Source organism: Vipera ursinii (assembly GCF_947247035.1).
Source record: "Vipera ursinii genome assembly, chromosome: 2".
Lineage (NCBI taxonomy): Eukaryota > Metazoa > Chordata > Lepidosauria > Squamata > Viperidae > Vipera > Vipera ursinii.
In genome coordinates this window covers 53,189,388-53,211,649 of record NC_139513.1, presented here as the reverse complement: position 1 = coordinate 53,211,649, position 22,262 = coordinate 53,189,388, and the positions used below count along the sequence as shown (strand labels likewise).

General features: G+C 39.6%; 1 protein-coding gene across 1 annotated transcript in view; it reads left to right on the top strand.

Annotated features, from left to right (window-relative positions):
• PLXNA1 (plexin A1) overlaps window positions 1-22,262 on the top strand; it is a 425,046-nt gene that overhangs the window by 324,899 nt on the left and 77,885 nt on the right. Inside the window, exons 11-14 of the mRNA XM_083351698.1 lie at window positions 5,667-5,763; window positions 10,464-10,654; window positions 18,494-18,645; window positions 20,005-20,125. Coding sequence (XP_083207824.1) covers window positions 5,667-5,763; window positions 10,464-10,654; window positions 18,494-18,645; window positions 20,005-20,125 — 561 coding nt within the window. The remainder of the gene's footprint in view (window positions 1-5,666; window positions 5,764-10,463; window positions 10,655-18,493; window positions 18,646-20,004; window positions 20,126-22,262) is intronic.

The window sequence follows — 22,262 nt, the reverse complement described above, 5'->3', positions numbered from 1 at the left end:
GATAGATAGATAGATAGATAGATAGATAGATAGATAGATAGATAGATTGATATGATATGGTATGGTATGGTATGGTATGGTATGGTATGATATGATATGATTTAAATAGGCAATGACATAGGTATAGATATAAATATATTTATTGAGGAAATTCAGAATTTTATAGAAGCTGTAGCAACAGCAAAGACAATTGTTACAGTGGAATTGACTTTTACTAGTACCCAAGTGCTATTTCATGTTTGTGTCTTTTGGGGAATTGGCACTGACATTAAATTGTGTAATTTTGTGAGAGCCTAACAAGCAAATTCAGGTTGCTGCGTGCTACATCCGTTAAGCCAGCCGTATATATTTGCAGAAGTGTATAATTGTAAAAATGTGAATGGAGAGATGTTAACAACATTGGCATAAAGCCACAAGCAATGTAACACATCAGCAAACTGATTGTTTAATAAACTGACCTTCATTATCTTCTCCCACATGTTTATTTGGAAATAAGCCCTGTTGATTTCAGAAGACTATCTTCCAAATGCATGCATTTTGAGTTGCAGTCCTAAATAGTTAGAAGTTGTCAGGATACTTATAAGTCTAGATACAGTTAAGAATAATAGTGAAACACAAAATTGACATAAAACAAAGTAAAAACAAACAAAAACAAATGCTCAGCTTTGGCACTCTAACTCAGGCATGTGCTGTCAGCCTCCTGGCCATAGTTCAAACTTTTTGGCTGCTTTCCTTCCTGTTTACTTCAAAAGAGCCACCTTTTAAACTTCCCCTCTAGCTCTTGGGATGCATTTCCATTCCTTTCCTTTATGCAGAGTTTGGAAATACTCTAAGCAGTTACTGGCAAGACCAGCATTCTGGATTGTTCTTCTAGATCAGGGGTGTCAAACTCAATTTCATTGAGGGCCACGTCAGCATTGCGGTTGCCCTCAAGTGGCTGGGTGGGTATGGCCAGGGTGGGCGTGGCCTACTGGGTGGGCGTGGCTAGAGTGCATATGGCCTACTGGGTGGGCGTGGCCAGCTCTACATCGTTGGCATCAAGGGTGCCTATGGGGGCCTGGGCAGGAGTGGGACAGATCTGAGGGTCTCTGGCAGAAGGAGGGTCTCTGGGCCAGGGCCAAGGCAGTGGGGGCCGTTCCCTCACTGTTTCCAGGATGGCTTCGCGGGCCACATGAAACCACTTGGCGGGCCGGATCTGGGCCCCGGGCCTTGTGTTTGACATGTCTGTTCTAGATGAATTTTAGAGACACTGGCAACTGTAGAAGCAAACAAATTCCTGGTTCTTGGTTTTTTCCCCAGATGTGCCCATCCACCCTTTTGGCCCAATGTAGCATTAAAAGAGAGAAATCACATTCAGTGCCTTCTTAATTATGTAAGAACATGCATGGCATGCTTTTAGCTGTCTAATGTACCCTTTGTTCTTCACTGCATTGAAGATGTTGAATTCATTAGCTTCAAGCACCTTCTCCAGCATATGAGGTAGTAAATTAATTCTAAGTCTGCATTGTACCATTGCTGGCTAGAGCTGGTGGTTTATAGAACTGACTCCGGTATACTGCACTTGGAAAAGTAGTCCTTTAGCCAAGCAGACCAATTGTTGAGTTCAAGAATGTATCTTTTCAAACTATGTAATGTGTGCTGCTGAGATTGCCCTTGGGAGAAAGGGAAGGAAAGGAAAGGGTGGGGGAGGGAGGGAGGGGAGGAAGGAAGGAAGGAAGGAAGGAAGGAAGGAAGGAAGGAAGGAAGGAAGGAAGGAAGGAAGGAAGGAAGGAAGGAGGGAAGATATCTTATCTTAAAGCAAGAGGAGTCAAAGAGATGTACTGCACAGTACACCTTAATGTCATAACAGGTATTACAATGAAGTTGATTATTCATGAACATGAACCCTCAACTTGCCTACGTCCTTGATGTATATGTCATATGTTGCACAAGATCACCAAAAGTCTTAATAATTACCACCCAAAAAATGTTTGTCAGATAGAAAGGGTCATGTTATGTGAAACAAAGAAAAATGCACGTATCTGTCTCTTCTGTGTAAACTGTTTTTGTCAGCTTGGGTTTCTAAAGAGTTAATAATCCGCCAGTTCCCACTTTGTACCCTATTCAAAAGGAATTCATTTCCAAAAAGATCCAGGGCAGAGAAATGCAAATAAGTGTTTCGGACAGCTGCAGGCTGTATGCCTTTCTGAGATGCCAGGGCCCCAAATGAGACATGTCAGAGTACAAATTGAAAATGCCAATTTCACTTATTCTGCCACGCTGCTCGTCACAGCTAAATTCTTCTCTGCCACCCTCCCAAAACACTTTTCTCTTTCCAAATGATGGGTGCTTTTCCTTTATGTAAATATACGTGACCTTTTTTGAGTTACTCTTATCGACAGCTTCTTCAGCCTGTTTCCAATTAGTCTAACACAACCAGAAAAGAATGGGACATGAATATACACAAACACAATCACGCATACTTACACAACTGCATGTGCCACATTATGCAAACATCAATTATTTTCAAGCCTCTACTGATCTTTAAGTAGTTTATATATTGTATTGCATAAAGATATTACTGACGCGAGCTTCTATTAGCTTCCCTTCAGTTATCTGAACTTGTGATTATACCGTCAGTATTTAGAGTTCTATATTCTATTCTTTGGGGTAGATATTAACAGATCAGCCTTTCCAAATTGATGTTATCCAGGTAACCTTCAGCAGTTAACCTGGACAGTGCCTGGCTGAAGGATTATTCTAGGAAAGGCCTTTATGGAAGAGAAATAAAATGAATGAATAAATGATAGATAGATAGATTGATTAAATGTGCTATCAAGTTGTGGACTCCTGGCAACCAAATAGATGTTCTCCATGAAAATATAATAATAGTTCACATAAAAACATCAACCCCCAGATGGGATACTTGGTTGAAATGCCTTAATGGTTGAATGTAATATTTTATTTTATTTTAATTTTAAAACAATTTAATATCATATTCTGCACTTTAGGCAAGCCTTCCTCAAACTGGTGCTCTTCAGATATAGTATTCAGTGACTCAGGTCATATATATGTGAAGAATGCTAAATAGGTAAAACAGGTTTTAAACAGCTGAATTTAATTAAAGATTATTTTGTATCATTAATATCATAGGTCAGGAGCTGATAAATTTTTCAGGCTCAGGTGCCATTGAAGAAGCTCATATAATGGGCCAGTATCTATCAAGCACAAACAATCAGATCCACATGTGAAGACTTTAATTAACTATTTTATTTTATTAAGCAATAAAAGGAATCTTCTCAAATTGGCAGTTTGCCCCTGGATCAGACTAGATAAAGTTCAATAGCATTCAAAGGAAGTCAGACTTCCTCTTCTTATGCCCACATTGGAATTCCAGACTAATTCCCCATTTGATGATTCCTCTCTCTCCAACAATATCTTAACAAATGTCAAGATCTTAAATTTCAGCAGTTTTAATCTATTTTTCAGAACAAGATCAAAATCTCTCCGCATAGTCCTCGGGTTACAACCATTTGTTCAGTGACGAGTCTTGCAATGGCACTGAACAAGAGAGACTTGCGATGAGTCCTCAGAGTTCTGGCTGTTGCGGCATCTGTGAAGTTATGTGATTATAATCTAGGCATTTGGTGCCTGCTTCATGATTATAATATCACAGTGAGACATAGACACATGATCCCAGTTTGCTAGCTTCTCAAAACGAAGATAACAGGGAAATGTCAGGAGTTACAAGTTGCGATCACATGAGGTAGTTGCTTCACTATCTCCTCAGCTCTTGCTTAATGACAACAACCAGGTCTGACAGAATTATCGTCACTAAACAATGGGGTCACATGAAAACTGTAATCCTGAGCAGTGGCAATCCCAGTCCCAATTATCATCATAAACTAAGAACTACCCTCATAGAGAGCTTAGCCATTGTTATTTAATACGGGAAAACATGAACATCATTCTAGTGGGTAAGCGTGTGCTCCATGCCCATGGCTGCTATGTGACTAACCCTTACTGTATGGATAAGGCTTGTGAGCTATATTTCTATAGTATGTGCCTCATATTGTGATGCTGTGTTGTTTCTGGCTCTCAGGAAATCAGTGTTTCTGTTGTGTGTTTTGTTTCTCATTCTATATGCATGACAGTTCACTTGTATTCTGTAGGTTTTGTAGCTATTCCCCCCCCAAAAAAAAAACAAATTAAGACAAATTGGATTTCCAGGGAAGTTGAAGAGGAAAAGGGAAAGAAAAGTGAGACTTGGAAGGAAGGATAGGGGTTGGGGAAGATACTTGATGCCTTCTTCATCTTTTTGGCTGTCTTATGCCTTGGTGGCTCGTATAGTGCTGTGGCTGAGCAGGGAGGGGGTGTTTCCAGAGTAGGGGGAAAGCTGCACCTGTAGTATCCATAGTTCTCTAACCAACTCCAGCAAGCTATGAATCTTTCATTTAATCTCTCCTGACACGCCTGTCATTTTCTCCGGAGAAAAGCAGAGAATCTTTCGCCAAAGGAGGTCATTAGCTGTCAGGGAAGGTTCCGACTGCCTTCCTGTCTTCGTATCGATTAAGCCTCCACATGCACGCAGGCCCTGTGAAAGGAATATTGATGAGGCTGCAAGAAGTTTGTCCGAAGCAAGAGATTGGGTTAGGTTTATTTTTCACAGAGATAGATGGGATGAAGGCTCATGGTGATGCAGGATGGAAATACAATTCCCAATTTGTGTGCCTCTGTAATCATCCTTCTTAGAGGGATCGTCTTCCTTAAGTCTGTTGCGTTTTCATTTTCTTTCCTGCTGTAGAAGAAGCTGAACAGTATTTGCCAGCTCAACAGACACAAAAGTAACATCTCCAGTTGCTGGGAGGCTTTAGACTCTTTCTCAGTTTAAATATTTATTCAGACAAAGGCTCCTTGCTCCGTTGTCTTATTCTGAGGAACGCTGAATGATGATTAGAATAAAATAACTTCAGTTTGTACTTTTAATTAATTTATACAGTGACAACACCCATTTATAGCTTGTATATTACTTGAATAGGTCTGAAGATCACTTCATTTCAGGCTTTGTGTATTTTAAAAACCAACCCAGTTTATTAGGTGATGCAATTTTGTGCCGAGGACCATTAGCCTGAACAGCGCAAATAAATTATGCTTGTGATTTGACATCCAGTAGATTTGCTCAATTCCTACCAATCATTCTCTAGTGGTAAAGAATACTACAAAGCCAGAATCAAACTGTTTTAACTTTGCCTAAGTAGACAAAGGAAAAGTTAAAGTGGAAAGTAATATAAATACTGCCCTGAGTCCTTCGGGAGAAGGGCGGTATATAAATCAAATAAATATAAATATAAATATACATGATTTGGATTGGTACCCAGTTTGGACTTTTCCCCAACGTGCATTCTGTCTTGCAGAATTCTAAGGAAGCAGCTGGGAACAAAAATAAAGAAAATTGTGTTGTTCTTGTTGTCATTCCCTGGTTATTAGGGGGACTTCATGTCTGACCAATCTGCCTTTTTTTGACATGGTCATAATTGTCAGAGGAAGATCCAGGTAGGTACACTTGAAGTTAGTGAGAATATTGTGATGTCCTCCACTGGCTTTTCATTTGCCTCTTGGTTTGTATCTGCTATTTTTGTCTGAGGTTGACTAATAGATTCTGTGCCCTGTTGTGTCTTCTTTGGCAGTATTTCTATGAAGGAAATGACATCAGTGACCTCCCAGTGAATCTTTCTGTTGTGTGGAATGGAAACTTCATAATTGACAATCCCCAAAACATCCAAGGTAAGCTGACATAGGGAATGTAGAAACACCTTCAGTTATAACAAAATTTCTCCATAGTAAACTGTCTCCACACTTAATCTTTGAACCAGCCAGCTGGGGACCATATTTGAATTAACAAACTGCCACATAGCAGTTTGCAAAGTTAAAGGAGGCAGTCTGGAAAGATCTGGTTTTATAACTTATTATCTGCATTATTTCTCTCTGTATGTAATGTGTGTCTGGAAATGCTATAAGTCAGGGGTGTCAAACTGCCAGCCCACGGGCCAGATGCATAATGCCAAAATTGTGCCCACCCCATTGCCGGCAAGTCATGATATGTCATGACATGTGACATGACATTGCGAGTTTGACACCCCTGCTATAAGTTATTCAGTTAACTAGATGCACATCCTGTTGTTGTTAGCTGCGAAGTCGTGTCTGACCCAGCACGACCATATGGACAACATTCCTCCAGGCCTTCCTGTCCTCTACGATCTTCTGGAGTCCATTTAAGCTCACACCTACTGCTTCAGTGACTTCATCCAGCCACCTCATCCTCTGTCATCCCCTTCTTCTCTTGCCCTCAATCTTTCCCAGCATTAGGCTCTTTTCCAGTAAGTCCTTCCTTCTCATTAGGTGGCCAAAGTATTTGAGTCTTAGCTTCAGGATCTGGCCTTCTAAAGAGCAGTCAGGGTTGATCTCCTCTAGAACTGACCGGTTTGATCGCCTTGCAGTCCAAGGGACTCGCGGGAGTCTTCTCCAGCACCATAGTTCAAAGGCCTCAATTCTTTGGCACTCAGCCTTTCTTATGGTCCAACTTTCACTGCCGTTCATTACAACTGGGAAGACCATAGCCTTGACTATACACACTTTTGTTGATAGGGTGATGTCTCTGCTTTTTAGTGTGCTGTCTAGATTTGTCATGGCTTTCCTCCTGAGGAGCAAGCATCTTTTAATTTCTTGGCTACAGTCCCCATCTGCAGTGATCTTGGAGCCCAGGAAAATAAAATCTGTCACTACCTCCATTTCTTCCCCATCTATTTACCAGGAATTGAGAGGGCCGGATGCCATGATATTGGTTTTCTTAATGTTAAGTTTCAACCCAATTTTTGCACTCTCCTTCTTCACCCGCAACAAGAGGCTCTTTAGTTCTTCTTCACTTTCTGCCATTAGAGTGGTATCATCTGCATATCTTAGGTTGTTGATATTTCTTCCGTCAATCTTAATTCCAACTTTTGATTCATCTAGCCCTGCCTTTCTCATGATGTGCTCTGCATATAAGTTAAATAGGCAGGGCAACAGTATACAGCCTTGCCGGACTCTTTTCCCAATTTTGAACCAATCAGTGGTTCCGTGTCCAGTTCTTACTGTTGCTTCTTGGCCCACATATAGGTTTCTCAAGAGACAAATAAGATGGTCTGGTACTCCCATCTCTTTAAGAACTTGCCACAGTTTGTTATGATCCACACAATCAAAGGCTTTAGCATAGTCAATGAAGCAGAAGTAGATATTTTTCTGGAACTCTCTAACTTTCTCCATGATCCAGCGTACGTTGGCAATTTGATCTCTAGTTCCTCTGCCTCTTCGAAATCCTGCCTGTACTTCTGGTAGTTCTCGATCTACATACTGCTGGAGTCTAGCTTGTAGGATTTTAAGCATAACTTTACTAGCATGAGAAATGCGTGCAATGGTGCGATAGTTTGAACATTCTTTGGCACTGCCTTTCTTTGGAATTGGAATGTAAACTGATCTTTTCCAATCCTGTGGCCACTGTTGAGTTTTCCAAATTTGCTGGCAAATTGAGTGTAGCACTTTTACTGCATCGTCTTTTAAGATTTTGAATAGCTGAGCTGGAATACTGTCACCTCCACTAGCTTTGTTGTTGCTCAGCTTTTCTAAGGCTCACTTCACTTCACATTCTAGGATGTCTGGCTCGAGGTCAGTGACCACCTCATCATGGTTATCAGGGACGTTAAGCTCATTCTTGTATAGTTCTTCTGTGTAATTTTGCCACCTCTTCTTAATCTCTTCCGCCTCTGTTAGGTCCCTGCCATTTTGGTCCTTTATCATGCCCATTTTTGCATTAATTTAATTTAATTTAATAATATTTCTATACCGCCCTTCTCCCTGAGGACTCAGGGCGGTTCACAGGGCAGAATAAAATACTAAATACAAACATTAAATGTTCTCTTCATCTCTCCAATTTTCTTGAAAAGATCTCTGGTCCTCCCTATTCTATTGTTTTCTTCTATTTATTTGCACTGTTCATTTAAGAAGGCATTCTTATCTCTTCTAGCTATTCTCTGGAATTCTGCATTCAATTGGGCGAATCTTTCTTTTTCTCCGTTGCCTTTCGCTTCCCACCTTTCCTCAGCTATTTGCAAAGCTTCCTCAGTCAGCCATTTTGCTTTCTTGCATTTCTTTTTCTTTGGGATGGTTTTGGTTGCTACCTGTTCTACAATGTTGCAAACCTCTCTCCATAGTTCTTCAGGCACTCTGTCTATCAGATATAATTCCTTAAATCTATTTGTCACCTCTACTGTATATTCAACAGGGATATGATATTCACACCTGAGTGGCCTAATGTTTTCCCCTACTTTCTTCAGTTTAAGCCTAAACTTTGCAATGAGAAGCTCATGCTCTGAGCCACAGTCAGCTCCTGGTCTTGTTTTTAATGACTGTATAGAGCTTCTCCATCTTTGGCTGCAGATCATATAGTCAATCTGATTTCTGTGTTGACCGTCTGGTGATGTCCATGTGTAGAGCCTTCTCTTCAGTTGTTGGAAAAGAGTGTTTGCTGTGACCATCGTAGTCTTTTGACAAAATTCTATCAGCCTGTGTCCTGCTTCATTTTGTACTCCAAGGCCAAACTTGCCTGTTATTCTGGTTATCTTTTGACTTCCTACTTTAGCATTCCAATCCCCCATGATGATGAGGACATCATTTTTGGTGTTAGTTCTATAAGGTGCTGTAGGGCTTCATAGAACCAGTCAATTTCATCCTCTTCAGCATTGGTGGTTGGGGCATAGACTTGGACTACTGTGATATTGAATGGTTTGCCTTGGATTCGAACTGAGATCATTCTGTCATTTTGAGGATTGTATCCCCGTATTGTTTTTCCTACTCTTTTATTGACTCTGAAGGCTACTCCATTTCTTCTGAGGGATTCTTGCCCGCAGTAGTATACCTGATGGTCATCTGAATTAAATTCACCCATTCCTGTCCATTTTAGTTTGCTAAAGATGTCGATGTTCAGTGTTGTCATCTCTTGTTTGACCACGTCCAGCTTTCCTTGATTCATGGATCTTACATTCCAGGTTCCTATGGAGAAAAAAATCTTTACAGCATCGGACTTTCCTTTCACCACCAGACACGTCAACAGCTGAGTGTCCTTTCGGCTTTGGCCCAGTCGCTTCATTCTTTCTGGTGCTACTAGTACTAGCCCTCTGCTCTTCCCCAGTAGCATATTGGATGCCTTCCGACCTGAGGGGCTCATCTTCCAGCGTCATATCATTTTGCCTTTTGTTATTGTCCATAGGGTTTTCATGGCAAAGATACTGGAGTGGGTTGCCATTTCCTTCTCCAGTGGATCACGTTTTGTCAGAACTCTCTGCTATGACCTTTCCGTCTTGGGTGGCCCTGCATGGCATAGCTCATAGCTTCATTGAATTACGCAAGCCCCTTCACCACGACAAGGCCGTAATCCATGAAGGGGATGCACATTCTATATAGCAGGAAAACATGATCAAGTTGTTTTACTAGTGCACCTAGGCCATTCATTAATGTCCTAGGTGAGGGGATTGAAGGGGCTCTCATCAAAAATTTGCACATGGCAAAGATGACTTTGGACGATAGTCTCAAGTTCAGAAGGATCTTAACATACTTGAGCATTGGGCTCCATTCAACAAGATGCAGTTCAATGGTGAGTCTTGCACTTAGGCAGGAAAAGCCATATGCACTGGTATGAGATAAGCATTAGCTGACTGAACAATAGTGCCTATGAGATGGGTCTAGGTGCCCTAGTGGATCACCACTTAAATATGACTCAGCAGTGTGTTGCAGCTGCCAAAAAAATCAACATGGTCCTTAATTGCTTTGACAGAGGGATAGTATCAAGATCAAGGGAAGTAACAGTATCGCTCTATATCACACTAATGAGGTCACATTTGGAATACTGTGTCCGGTTTTGCTCATAACAACATAAAAGAAGATGCTGAGGGCCTAGCAAGACTGCACAGAAGATCAACAAATATGATAAGTGTTTTGGAGGCTAAATCTTATGACGAATGGCTAAAGACCCCTAGGTATGTTTCATTTAACGAAGAAGAGTACAAGGGGAGAAAGGATAGCAGTCTTCCAGTACTTGAAGGGCTGCCACAGCGAAGAGGGTGTTGATTTATTCACCACAGTACCTGAGGGCAAGACAAGAATCAATGGCTGGAAGCTCATCAGAGAGAGATGCAACCTGGAAATAAGAAAAAATTTCCTGACAGTGCATACTGTTAAGCAGTGGAGGGGTTGCCTCCCAGAGTTGTGGGTGCTCAATCGTCTGAGGTTTTCAAGAAAATATTGGACAACCATTTTGTCCAAGATGGTATGATAACTACTGCATTGGGCAGAGGGTTGGACTAGAAATTAAAACAATCTAAAATTACTCATAGCCTATTTAGCAAATTCTACCTTGCACCAATTTATCTTTGAGTGTATGCTTTCCTTTGTAGCTCACTTGTACAAGTGCTCAGCTCTGCGAGAAAGCTGTGGGCTGTGCCTGAAGGCAGATCCACGTTTTGAGTGCGGCTGGTGTGTATCAGAAAAACGATGTTCCCTCCGTCAACACTGCCCAGTATCGGAAAGCAGCTGGATGCATGCAAGCAATGGCAATAGCCGTTGTTCAGATCCCAAAATCCTTAAGGTATGTTTGGGATGGGTATTGGATTGGCAAAGAAGAGGGTCTTTCTCCATTGGCAAAGAAGAGGGCCTTTCTTCAATGGTATACAGAAATTTGACTGTGTCAGAGGATGTCTGGAAATACTTGGTCCTGTAATATTTTAAGGACTAATAGGCATATCCTGCAGCTGCTGGTATTAATCAGCTTTGTACACTACTGATTTCATGTTCATAATCCCTTAGCTTACCTAGCTGTGGTATCAGGGGAATTTCCCTGGCAAATCTTGAAACAGCATCGGAGGAGGCTAAGAATTATAGGATTTGACATGTAACACATCTGGCGGATACCATTCTGGGGAATGCTGGTGTGTATAACATTCCTGTGGCACAGAGTATTGCTGTCAGTTTAGACTACTAGTTCTTCAGCTGTTTCAAATATTTTATCATGCCATTTTACTTTTTAGAGGCTCTTTTTAATAAATTTGATTAAATTCCTCTTTCTCCTTCATGAGTTTTCATGGAATACTAATGCTTATTCGATTATGCTAGTGCTGTCACCATAGAGATGCTTGCAGTTGAGCATTGGGAGGATGTGATTCAGTGGTTAGAGTTAGATTACATATCCTACATGCCGTTTCTAGGTTTAATTTTTCTCCTTTTTTATTTAGCTTCTCCCTGTGACTTTAGTTTTGCTCTCACTGTAGAATGGAGGTGTTTAATATCAGTTGATACTGATGGCTTGCAAGAGTTCATTGTTCAAATCTAAAGAATTGCTTTGAGGCCAATTGGTCAGATCTAATGAATTACTCTGAGGGCAATTCCCTCTAATAGGCAGGGGATGGAACTGAATCTGGCACATATTCACTGCATTACAAGGCATTTGTTTCTCGAGCACCTCTTGTATACAGTATATTAAACTCACAGTTTGAATCTTCATCTGCCTGCTAAAATTTAGTGATAGAAATCAATCGCTATAATAGATCAACATTCTATGCTTTTACGTTTTCTGCATAGTTACTCCTTTGTAGTTTCTCCCATGTTTAGTAATGAAGTTCGCATCTCCATCCAGTTCTCTTATCTTTGCATCTAAGAATAGAAAGGTGGTGTTGAAGACAAAGGAAAGGAAGAGTTTCAGGAAACTGCAAATATCTCTGCTGCAAAACTAGAACTCATTGAATATTAGTCTGAAAATGAGCTGTAGCATGTTTGGTACAGTTTCCCTTCTGATTTTAACACGTTTTGTAATTGTTGAGATCCCTCCCTCCCTCCCTCTCCTTTCATGTCCAACAATATTTTCCTTTATTTCATCATCCAGTTTTGCTCTCCTTTTTCTTTTACTGCACTAGTGGAAAGGATCTGTTTTTCATAGCCCATCCCACCTATGTGGTTCCCCTGCCCCTCTTTTGACTGTTTCTGCTGGAAGAATGTAGGGTAATATGTATGTTTCCATTATAAGAATGAGAGAAAATTGGTCCAGATTCAGTATTTCTTAAAATGTTGTCTGAGAACTCCTGGGGCCTCCAAGACCCCTCCGAAGATTCTGCAAAATCAAAATTATTTGCCAGATACTGATGATGTTTGCAATCATTTAAAATCTTGTCACTCTTCTCAGTATTACTTTTTATGTTACAAAAATATTTATGCTAACTTCTAATGGGTTCAATAGTGTTATTTTTACTTGATTCAATATATAATTCTATGAATGCATTGATTTTAATTTTTAATACATAAAAATCAATAAAAATAACCCATACAAACCAAAACTCTTTTGAGGGCCCCCATAATTTCTAAAAGTGGAAAGGGGTGATGAGAGCATAAAGTTTACGAAATTCTGGTCTGGATGGTAGATTATTTAATTTGTAAGAGCATTATCCTATTTAAAGGTCAATTGATTTTAATTAGTAGCTATTAATGCAATTATTTTAATATTCTGTCCTGGTCTAGTCCTTTTGGAGAATATTCCCTGGCAGATATATAAACAAACACATGTTTGTGGTCTTATTCCATTTTTCACAACTGTTTTCCCAGTTATAGTTTTTCTTTCGGTGGTCAGCCTTAATTTGCTTCCCTGAAAGTCACAGCTATTCCAACCACCATTTGCTGTGGCAACCAAGTTTTCTTTACACTTATATCATTTAAAAAAATAGAAATCTTTTGCAAATATTTTAATTTTATGCCAAAGTAAACCTTCTCTCACATGTTCTAGTTCCAAATCTTGGTTTCCAAATTTTGATTGGAAAGGAGGGGAATTTTTTATTTGTTACCTCGATTTTTGTTAAGAAAGCATCTTGTGATCCTGAATAACGCATCTTAACATTAGACATATTACAAACACATTTCAACAAAATTGTGACAGCAGAAATTGTACGGTTAAGTCATACCTTTAAAGGCTTTAAATAGAGCTCCCGAACTTAAACTGCAGAAGAGCCTTGGTGGAGCAGTGGGCTAATGCCTCCTTAAGTAACACCAACTGCCTGCAATTAATGCAGGTTCGACTCCCACCAGGCTCAAGGTTGACTCAGCCTTCCATCTTTCCGAGGTAGGTAAAATGAGGACCCAGATTGTTGGGTGCAATAAGCTGACTTTGTAAAAATGAATGAAGGCTATTGCTAAGCACATTGATTTGTGCTTTTTAGATTGTAAGCCGCCCTGAGTCTTCGGAGAAGGGCAGGATATAAATGGGATTTTAAAAAAATAGGCTTCTTAATTAATCATGTCCCCAAGGAATAATATTTTGGTTTCTTAAAAGCTTCATCCTTTTAAATATGAATGTTAGGATCCTAAATCTGGGATCATGATATCTACATATGGTCCTAGTAATGAATTATAGGCTTTTATGAACCATGTTGTGAAGTATCAGTTGTCAAAGGAAAAGAAGTTTAATAATGTAAGACCCCAATAAAGTCTCAGAGCTACCAAGCAACATATGGATGGCTTATCTGCAGTTTTTAAGTAATTGTCAGCATTTCATTCTAATACAACTCTACATTACTAAATCATGAAAACTAAATTAAGAACTTGTTACTGCATTTGTAGATCCTGTGTAAGCAGATCAAATATTACATTGCTGTGTAGTACTTTTGGGGTGGTTGGGTGTTACATTGTTATTGCTTTTTCACAGGTATTGCTGTGCTGGCTTCAGGAAAATGCAATGATAGTTTATTTGCTAGGATCATCCAGAGTGCAGTGGAATCGGGGGTATAAAATATGCTGTGGAGTTTGTTTTTTTAATCCTGGAAAATACAAATGGTAAAGTTATTTGGTCTGTTTCTCTTGGGAGAGACGGGTGAGTTTACACAGCAAGCTGAGATACTTTAAAACACACAAACAAAAAACAGTTTGTTTATTAAGCTATAAATTGTGTATTTAGAGATTGTGCAACTACAGTAATCAGCTAAAACTCAAGCAAAATTAAATGTTAAAGTTTATCGTTATGATCCCAGCTAGATTGAAGGGAAATAGGGACAAAGTACATCCATTTAAAATTGAAAGCTGGTGTCTGAGATTTTAGCTTTCAGAAGAGAAGTATTTTAATGCTGAAAAATAAATGCAGCTCTATCTTTCGATGCACTACTCAGATAATGCCTTCCTCTACCTTGAAACATTGCCATAGAAAACAATGAAGGAGATTTGTAGAAGATCTTTGATAGGAAGAAAAGATGTTTATCTGCTTCAGCTGTAACGTTTCTAGTTCAAGCATTGTAGAAGTAATCCAAGAGAGCTGAATTGGGAGAATCAGTGAAAAAATAGTGTTCTGGCTGTCAAAAAAAAAGCATTTATGTAGTCTATTAATTAACTTAAATTGCCATGGATTGATTGGACAAGATTGTTGTGGTTATCCCTTCCCTTTAGCACCAAAATTGTGCTAAGAAAGACTTCACAATTGTTATCTGTAATTGTAATAAAATCAAGCCAAGTGATTGAATGTGATCTTAATATTCCCACTTTACTCACAGGAAATTGAGAGGTTTTGAGTGAACATTAAAACACTCTCCATGATTATCAATTCATTTAGTATTGCTTTTTATCACTTTGGCATGATATTACAGTCCAAAACCTGACCCCCAAGTTGCCTTTGTCTTTGAATTATATTTTGGATATGGAGAAGTGAACCTATCATGTGAAAATGCTGCATTTTGTTGTCAGCATTGTTTTACTTCTTTATGAAAGTCTCTTTTTGTGATCCCAACTAACATACACTTTGCTGACTGCCTGATTGCATTACTGAAGATGGGCCTATATGGTTGTGTTGTTTCAAACTTTGGCTCACTTCTCTGCTTCCAGTCTTATGCGCTGTAGTCAAATTCTCAACTGCACGGACAGATCAGCGATTCTGAAATTAAACGGTCAAACAAACAAGACACTTAGTAGATAATTCATTATTTTGGTATCTGGTATTTCTTACATTCACTTCATTTGGCAGATAGGAAGGGTTGTGCTCCGAAACCAATTAGATGAAGAGGGCTGCTGTTTGTCAGAGAGAGCTGGAGGTGGGGGGGAGTTTGTGTCTAAGGAGAGAACAAAATAGCCGGATTTTCCTGCCAGCTCTGGCTCCCAAGTGTCTTGTTTAACGATGACCCTCCACACACAGTGTGTCAAGCAGTGTCAATTTTTTCCCAATGTTGCTTCTCCCCAAACATGTGGCCCTTGTCAGTTTTGCTGCAGTAGAGGGGAAATCTAACACACTATGGGAAACCTTTTGCATTAATTTAACAATACCAAACAACAGCACAACTCCCCCAGAGGAGCCCAGTTTAGGGAACAATAACTCAACTTGCCTGTTGTAACAGCTGCTTTCATTGCGTTCTGATCCAGGATAGCAGTGGATGATTAGATTACATTTAGGTGAATGACAGACTCCAGTTTTCAAATTGTCTTGCCTTGCATAAATTCTGTATCAGGGCAGTTGACTTCTTCAGGCCTTTGTCATAGTTAACCAATGGAGTAACCTAGAAATCAGAGAACAAATATGGGCTTTGTGGTCTTGAATACATGATCCATGTTGGCTTTGGGCAAGCAGCAGCTGATCTGTACCCTGTCATTTGGTCATTATCCAGCAGAATCTTTTCTACATCTGTCAATAGGGAAAGTCATTGGAGATATGGATGAATTGGAAAATGAATTCATACATTGAATCTCAGAATTTGTGATTTTCCAGGTGGGGAGTGGTTTGAGAAATTCAAAACCTGGCAGATCTTGTTGATTCTGAGTTTCAGCCAAGTCAAAGTTTGGAGGAGGTCTTACAGGGAGGTAGGACATGACTGGTGTCTCATCTTTCCCCTTTTAACAGAATAACAGAGTTGCAAGGGACTTTAGAGGTCATCTAGTCCAAACCCGATACCATTTCAGACAAATGGTTGTCCAATCTTTTCTTAAAAACTGCTTCATATTGTCTGTTGGCTGCCTGCCAACTTCCCTGCATTTTCATTTGCTTAATTCTCATAATGGCATGCTTGACATAAAGTCATCAATTGATTAAAGCTAGCAAATAATAGAAAAGCTCAGAGTTGGGGGTGGGGGGAAGGTAGTTGGATATGCTGCGTTTAAAGGTATGGACATTGGCAGGATGTCTAACCACCCTTGGATCTTCCCAGCTTCTTTCTCTCCCCTCTCCCCTTATTGAGTTAATGCATTTAATATCTGACAGTCAATAATCTAGAAGGATGGTGTTATCTATATTTGCATCCTCTCCTGGAAGTGTACAAAATCTCTTCCCTTCTCTTCCCTCATTTCAGTTTGACTTCATCTGACTTCAACAACTCTGGTGTCTCACAGTATTAAAACAGGAATCCCCAATAGAAAACATTTGATCAATCGATCGATTGATTGATTTTCTTTGCCACCCCTCTCACTGCAAGTGACTCTGGGCAGCTTACAAGGTTAAAAGCAATTGTAAAACACTCTCTCTCTCTCTCTCTCTCTCTCTCTCTCTCTCTCTCTCTCTCTCTCTCTCTCTCTCTCTGTGTGTGTGTGTGTGTGTGTGTGTATTTATAGATCATAACCAGCACTTTGAATCACATCTGGAAGCAAACTGGCATTCCATGAAGTCGATGGGCATCATTGCCCATCTTGTTACATTCTTGGCCAATTGAAGATTCCAGGCAGTCATACGTATTTCAGTGACTCTTTAAATCACTTTCTAGCTACAGTGCTAGATGTAAGCCTAGAACCAAACAATTTGGGCTTGCCAGGCTTTGGTAAACTTCCTTGCTTATGACTCATCTCCATTAAGATCAATTGAATAAATGCTTTTTTTTAAAAAAAAAAAACACCACACATACAATGATCTGTGCATGTAGTGAAGTAACTTGCAGGCTGACTCATAAACATAGAAATTCCTTCTCTTGGAGACCTCCCAATCCCTGTACATTTTGTAGAGGAAGTATAAAGCTGTTCCGTGGGCAGTATTGGGAGGGTTTGTCTTGACTATACTTTTATGTCTTCTGCCTATTTTTAAACATGAAACACTTCCTGAGCATTTAGGAGTTTCTAGCATGGCAAATTAGGTAATGGCATGCGTTCCAAAGCTGTTTGCTACTCCTAAGCTTCAGTACCCAGCTTAGAGAGGATGCATAGCCTATGTTTAGGATCAGTACAGACACTGGAGGCCAGCTTGACTGATCAGCTAATTGGTTGGTTCTTGATTTTGCTAGGTCCTTTTATGCTGTTTCAGCCCTGGAGTCTCCCTTTCCTTGGTTTGGGGTTGCGGTGACCCAGAAGAGCTTTCCCAGCTGGTTGCCCATTAATCCTTTTTATCACTTGCAGGTGTATGCCAAGCACTGGTCCCCAGCAAAATGTGGTGTAAAATTGCCCATAATTACCTTGTTAGTGGCAATGGTGGGCCTGTAACGCACTGCTCATCTGTCATCACGCTGGCATATGACAAGCCACACCTGTCCGTTTTATTGGGAATCATCCTAACAAATGAGCCATATCGTGCTCTGCTGGGGCTTCCTTCCTTCCCCAGCTGGTGCTGGCGGAAACTATTGTATGCTGGGATATTCCAGAATTACTACAGAAAGAGAAGGCCCATTTTACATGACTTAATTGGTGTCTACTTTGTAAGGAAGGCTCTGAAATGATGACTTTTCTTTCTTCTAATAATTTGTAACATGAGAAAAGAAATAGCAGGCTTTCTGAGAATATCTAGGGTTGAACAAGCAGAAGGCATCCTGAGGTCCAATGCTAATAGTATAAGCAAGCCATTTCCTAGTGCAGGGGTAGGCAACCTCGGCTCTTTTATGACTCATGGACTTCAACTCCCAGAATTCCTGAGTCAGCTGACTCAGGAATTCTGGGAGTTGAAGTCCATGAGTCATAAAAGAGCCGAGGTTGCCTACCCCTGTCCTAGTGGAATATGTTTATTGTTTCCATTTTCATATTCTGATAGGTTCAGAGGGATATATTGTAGTAAGGAAATGGACAATGTAAGAGTGGAATTCAGGAGGAAGAGAGGATTAATATTGCTGCTTAGATGGTCGAAACTAGTTTTGAACTACAGATTAGCTGTCTGAATTTTAAATGATTATCACTTCAGTTTTAATTTTTCTACTGATAAGTTTATTGTGAAGTGGCAACCTGCCTCAAACTTTAGAAATTTATGGTATGTATCATAGTTACTAGCAGTGCTTTTTTTGTAAAAGAAAAAGGTGCCGGAACTCACACATGTCATACAACCCGCCTTGCCTAGCCTACAAGGTTCCATCCAAAAAAGGTGCCGGAACTCCGTTCTGAGCGTTCTATGAGAAAAAAAGCCCTGGTTACTAGTATGTGGATTGTGTAACATAGTGCTATGGCAGATGTTTCTGTTCACCACAGTGGATCTGATGGGATTCCCATAACAATCTGCTTTGTTTCTTCTTAGTTGTTTCCTGAAACAGGCCCCCGGCAAGGTGGGACTCGGTTAACCATCATTGGTGAGAATTTGGGCCTGAAGTTTGAAGATGTGCGCATGGGTGTACGGGTTGGCAAAGTGATATGCATGCCCATTGAAAGTGAATATATCAGTGCTGAGCAGTGAGTATCCTTTAAATTACAGATGACTGCCTAGAATATTAAAAAATGGATTCATTTATGAGGTCCTATATAACTGTAAGAAGCAGGAGAGTCAAGATTTGTAAGCTGCCAATAACGAAAGATGGCTGTGATTTTTCTTTTAGAGCATTAGTCACCATCAGCACTTCTTCATTTAACTCATTTTAAAATGAAATGACTGTTTCTTATTTTGGAAAGAGCCAATGTGGCAAAGTCGATAAGACAGCTAAACCTGGATAAAGATTTGAATTCCTGCTTACCCATGAAGGTCACTGGTTCATGTTAGAAGCAATTATCTTTCACCCTAATCTTCCTCATAGGATTCCTGTGATTATTAAACGAGATGGCAAGTGTATAAGTATTTCTCTGAGCAATTTAGAGGGGGAAAAATGAATGGCAGGATAGCATAAAAATAATAATGCCAGATCTCCTCTGAGTTTGGTTCCACAAAACAGTGGCAAAATAATAAGGGGAATGCCAAATCTTTTGTGATAATTCTGTCAGAAAGATTCTTCTGGTTTCACAAATCATTTCTGGAAAATATTTGATGGTAAAATAAAATGATTCTGCAAGTCGTTAACAGAGTTTTGATTTTGAAAATAAAATGTATCCTTTGGAGAAGGGAAGAATGATTTTTCACTACATAGTTTGTATTCATTTAAAAGTCCACTTTTTAAGCACATGTTTACAGAGCCACATTATCTAAAGCTGGTCAATTCTGGCTAGCCACAGATATTCTGTGTAATATGCTCTTCAAATTTACCTAGTCTAAAATTATATAGAAAAATACAGAGCCAGTTTAAACATTAATAGGATGTAATAAGAAAAAATCCATGTAGGATCATTTAGTGGGTGTCTTTCTTTTCACTTGTAGATAGTAAATCAAAACACAAAGCCAGAAATGTACAGGAATATTTTCCACTGTTTAACTTATATATGTGCATTATATTACATTACATTAATACAGACTGTGATAGGATGGGGGAAGAATGAAAATAAATGGGGTTTTTTTTCTTTTTAGTTGTGTTAAATTTTAATTGATTCCCTACTGAGTTAAATTATACTCTCCTTGTAATATTTTATGTATTCTGCAATTTTAATCTGCCTATTGTTCAAACACCAATTTGATGTATGCTAAGACATAATTGGCTAAAATTGTTAAATGGCATTTAATTAAAACAACAACAGGCCATCAAAATATAATGACAAGATTGAAAGAAAGAATCAGGAACATCAGAAATATTTGGCTTAGGGATATGCAGGGCTGGTACACTTCATATATGTAACAAGAGCACTAACATTTCATGTGTTTGTAAGACATTCAATTGGTGTGCCCTCTAGGATCGTCTGTGAGATTGGAGAAGCCAGCCCCAGCAAAATTCAAGATGCTCCTGTAGAAGTGTGTGTCAGAGATTGTTCCCCCAGCTACAAGGCTATAGCTCCAAAAAGCTTCACTTTTGTGGTAAGGTTAAATATTAGACATTTGCCTTTGCCATTTCATCTCCCCCTAAATCCCACTTTTGCCCTATGGATTTACCTTAATTTAGTGGTCCCCAACCTTTGCAGCTTGGCGGCCCAGCTTGGGGGGAAGAGAGAGGAACTGGGCTGCACAAGAGGTGGGCTGGCACGTGTACACATGCAGCCTGACTTGCACGACTGGAGGACTTGTGCGAGCAGCGGGACAACACATGCATGCAGCTTGACTTGTGCAAGCGGCAGGCCAGAATGCCCGCCCTAGTGCAGGTTGAGCTGCATGCATGCTGCCCAGCCACTTGCATGGCCCAGTTCCAAATAGGGCACGCCCAGTAGTGGGCCGGGGGTTGGGGACCTCTGCCTTATTTAGTTGTTTTTCACAGGCCCTTATACTATTTTCATGTTTATTATTTGTAGGTAGACAGCATATTAATTTAATTGAAATTATATCCTAACCTTTGTAAAATATGCACAAAAGGGATGCCAAGAAATAAATTACCAGTCAATCTGTTCAGCCTTAGAGGATTCTTAGAAAAAGAAGAAAATGAAAAACACAATGAAGTAGAGAGTTATGGAAAGGATGAAAAACCAGATACAAAGTAGGAAATATAAGAAACATACCCAAGACCCAAGGACTCAAATGCCTATACACAAATGTTTAAAGTTTAGGAAACAAACAGGGTGAACTTGAAGTACTAGTACATGAAGGTAAATATGATATGGTTGCCATTACTGAAACATGGTAAGATGAAACTCATGACTGGAAGGATGCAAACTATTCAAAAGAAACAGACCTAATAAAAGAGGAGGTTGAGTAGCATTATATATAAAAGATCGCTACATCTCTACAGAAATCCACAAAACCAAAGATGAAAACCTCCTAGAATCCATATGGGTCAATATAAAAGAAAAAAAGAATGACATTGCTATAGGCTACCCAACCAAGCAGAAGAAATAGCTGAACACTTGGCTAAACAATTAACACATGTATGTAGGAAATATACCACAGTAGTAATGGGAGACTTTAACTACCCTGATATCAACTGGGAGACAAACTCTGCAGCAAGTGGGAGATCAAACAGATTCCTAACCAACATAGCTGACAACTTTGTCATCCAAAAGGTAGAGGAGGGAACTGGACGAAAAGCTATACTGAACTCAATTCTTACTAATAGAGAAGAAGTGATAGAGGGAGTTGAAGTTGCCGGAAGTTTGGGCCACATCATATTGAAAGTCAGCATAATGCAAACACAAGCAATAGAACGTAATCCAGCCAGTGTCTTAAACTTCAAAAGAGCTGATTTTAGCAAACTCAGAAAGAGCCTAAGAAAAATTCCATGGATGAAAATCCTAAAGGGGAAAACAACAAAAGAAGCATGAGAAACTCTGAAAAATATATCATAAAAATCCAGTCCACCACAATACTACTGAAAAAGAAAAACAAGAAATCCTAGAAGAAACCAGCATGGCTGCACAAAGATCTCTCTGATAAACTGAAAGACAAAGAGGACAAGTACAAAAAATGGAAAGAGTGACACATAACTAAGGCAGAGTCTCAGCAGACAGCCTGAATCTGCAAAGATGAAATCAGGAAAGCAAAAGTTCCGAATGAACAAAGACTTGCAACAAAAATCAAAGATAATTTTAAAAAGTTTCTTTCAACATATAAATAACAGGAAAAAAGGCAAGGAAACAGTAGGTCCACTTAAGAGAGAAGATGGCAAGGAAGTAACAGGCAGCAGAGAGAAACCAGAACTGCTAACTCATTCTTTGCATCAGTCTTCACGCAAAGAGAAACTATAGCCCAACCTATCAAAAACCTAACTAGACTAGAAATAAAAATAAGCAAGAAAACATTTAGAGAATGCCTATCTGATCTTGACAAATATAAATCACCAGGACCTGATGGATTACATCCCAGAGTTCTGAAGGAACTATACTATACTTGTACTATATCTTTCAAAAATTCTAGAACACCAGGGAATTACCTGAGGATTGGAAAAGAGCTGATGTGGTCCCCATCTTCAAAAGAAAAAAAAAGACCAGGAAACTACAGACCAATCAGCCTAACATCAATACCTGGGAAGATACTGGAAAAGATAACAAAAAAACAGATTAAGAAAATT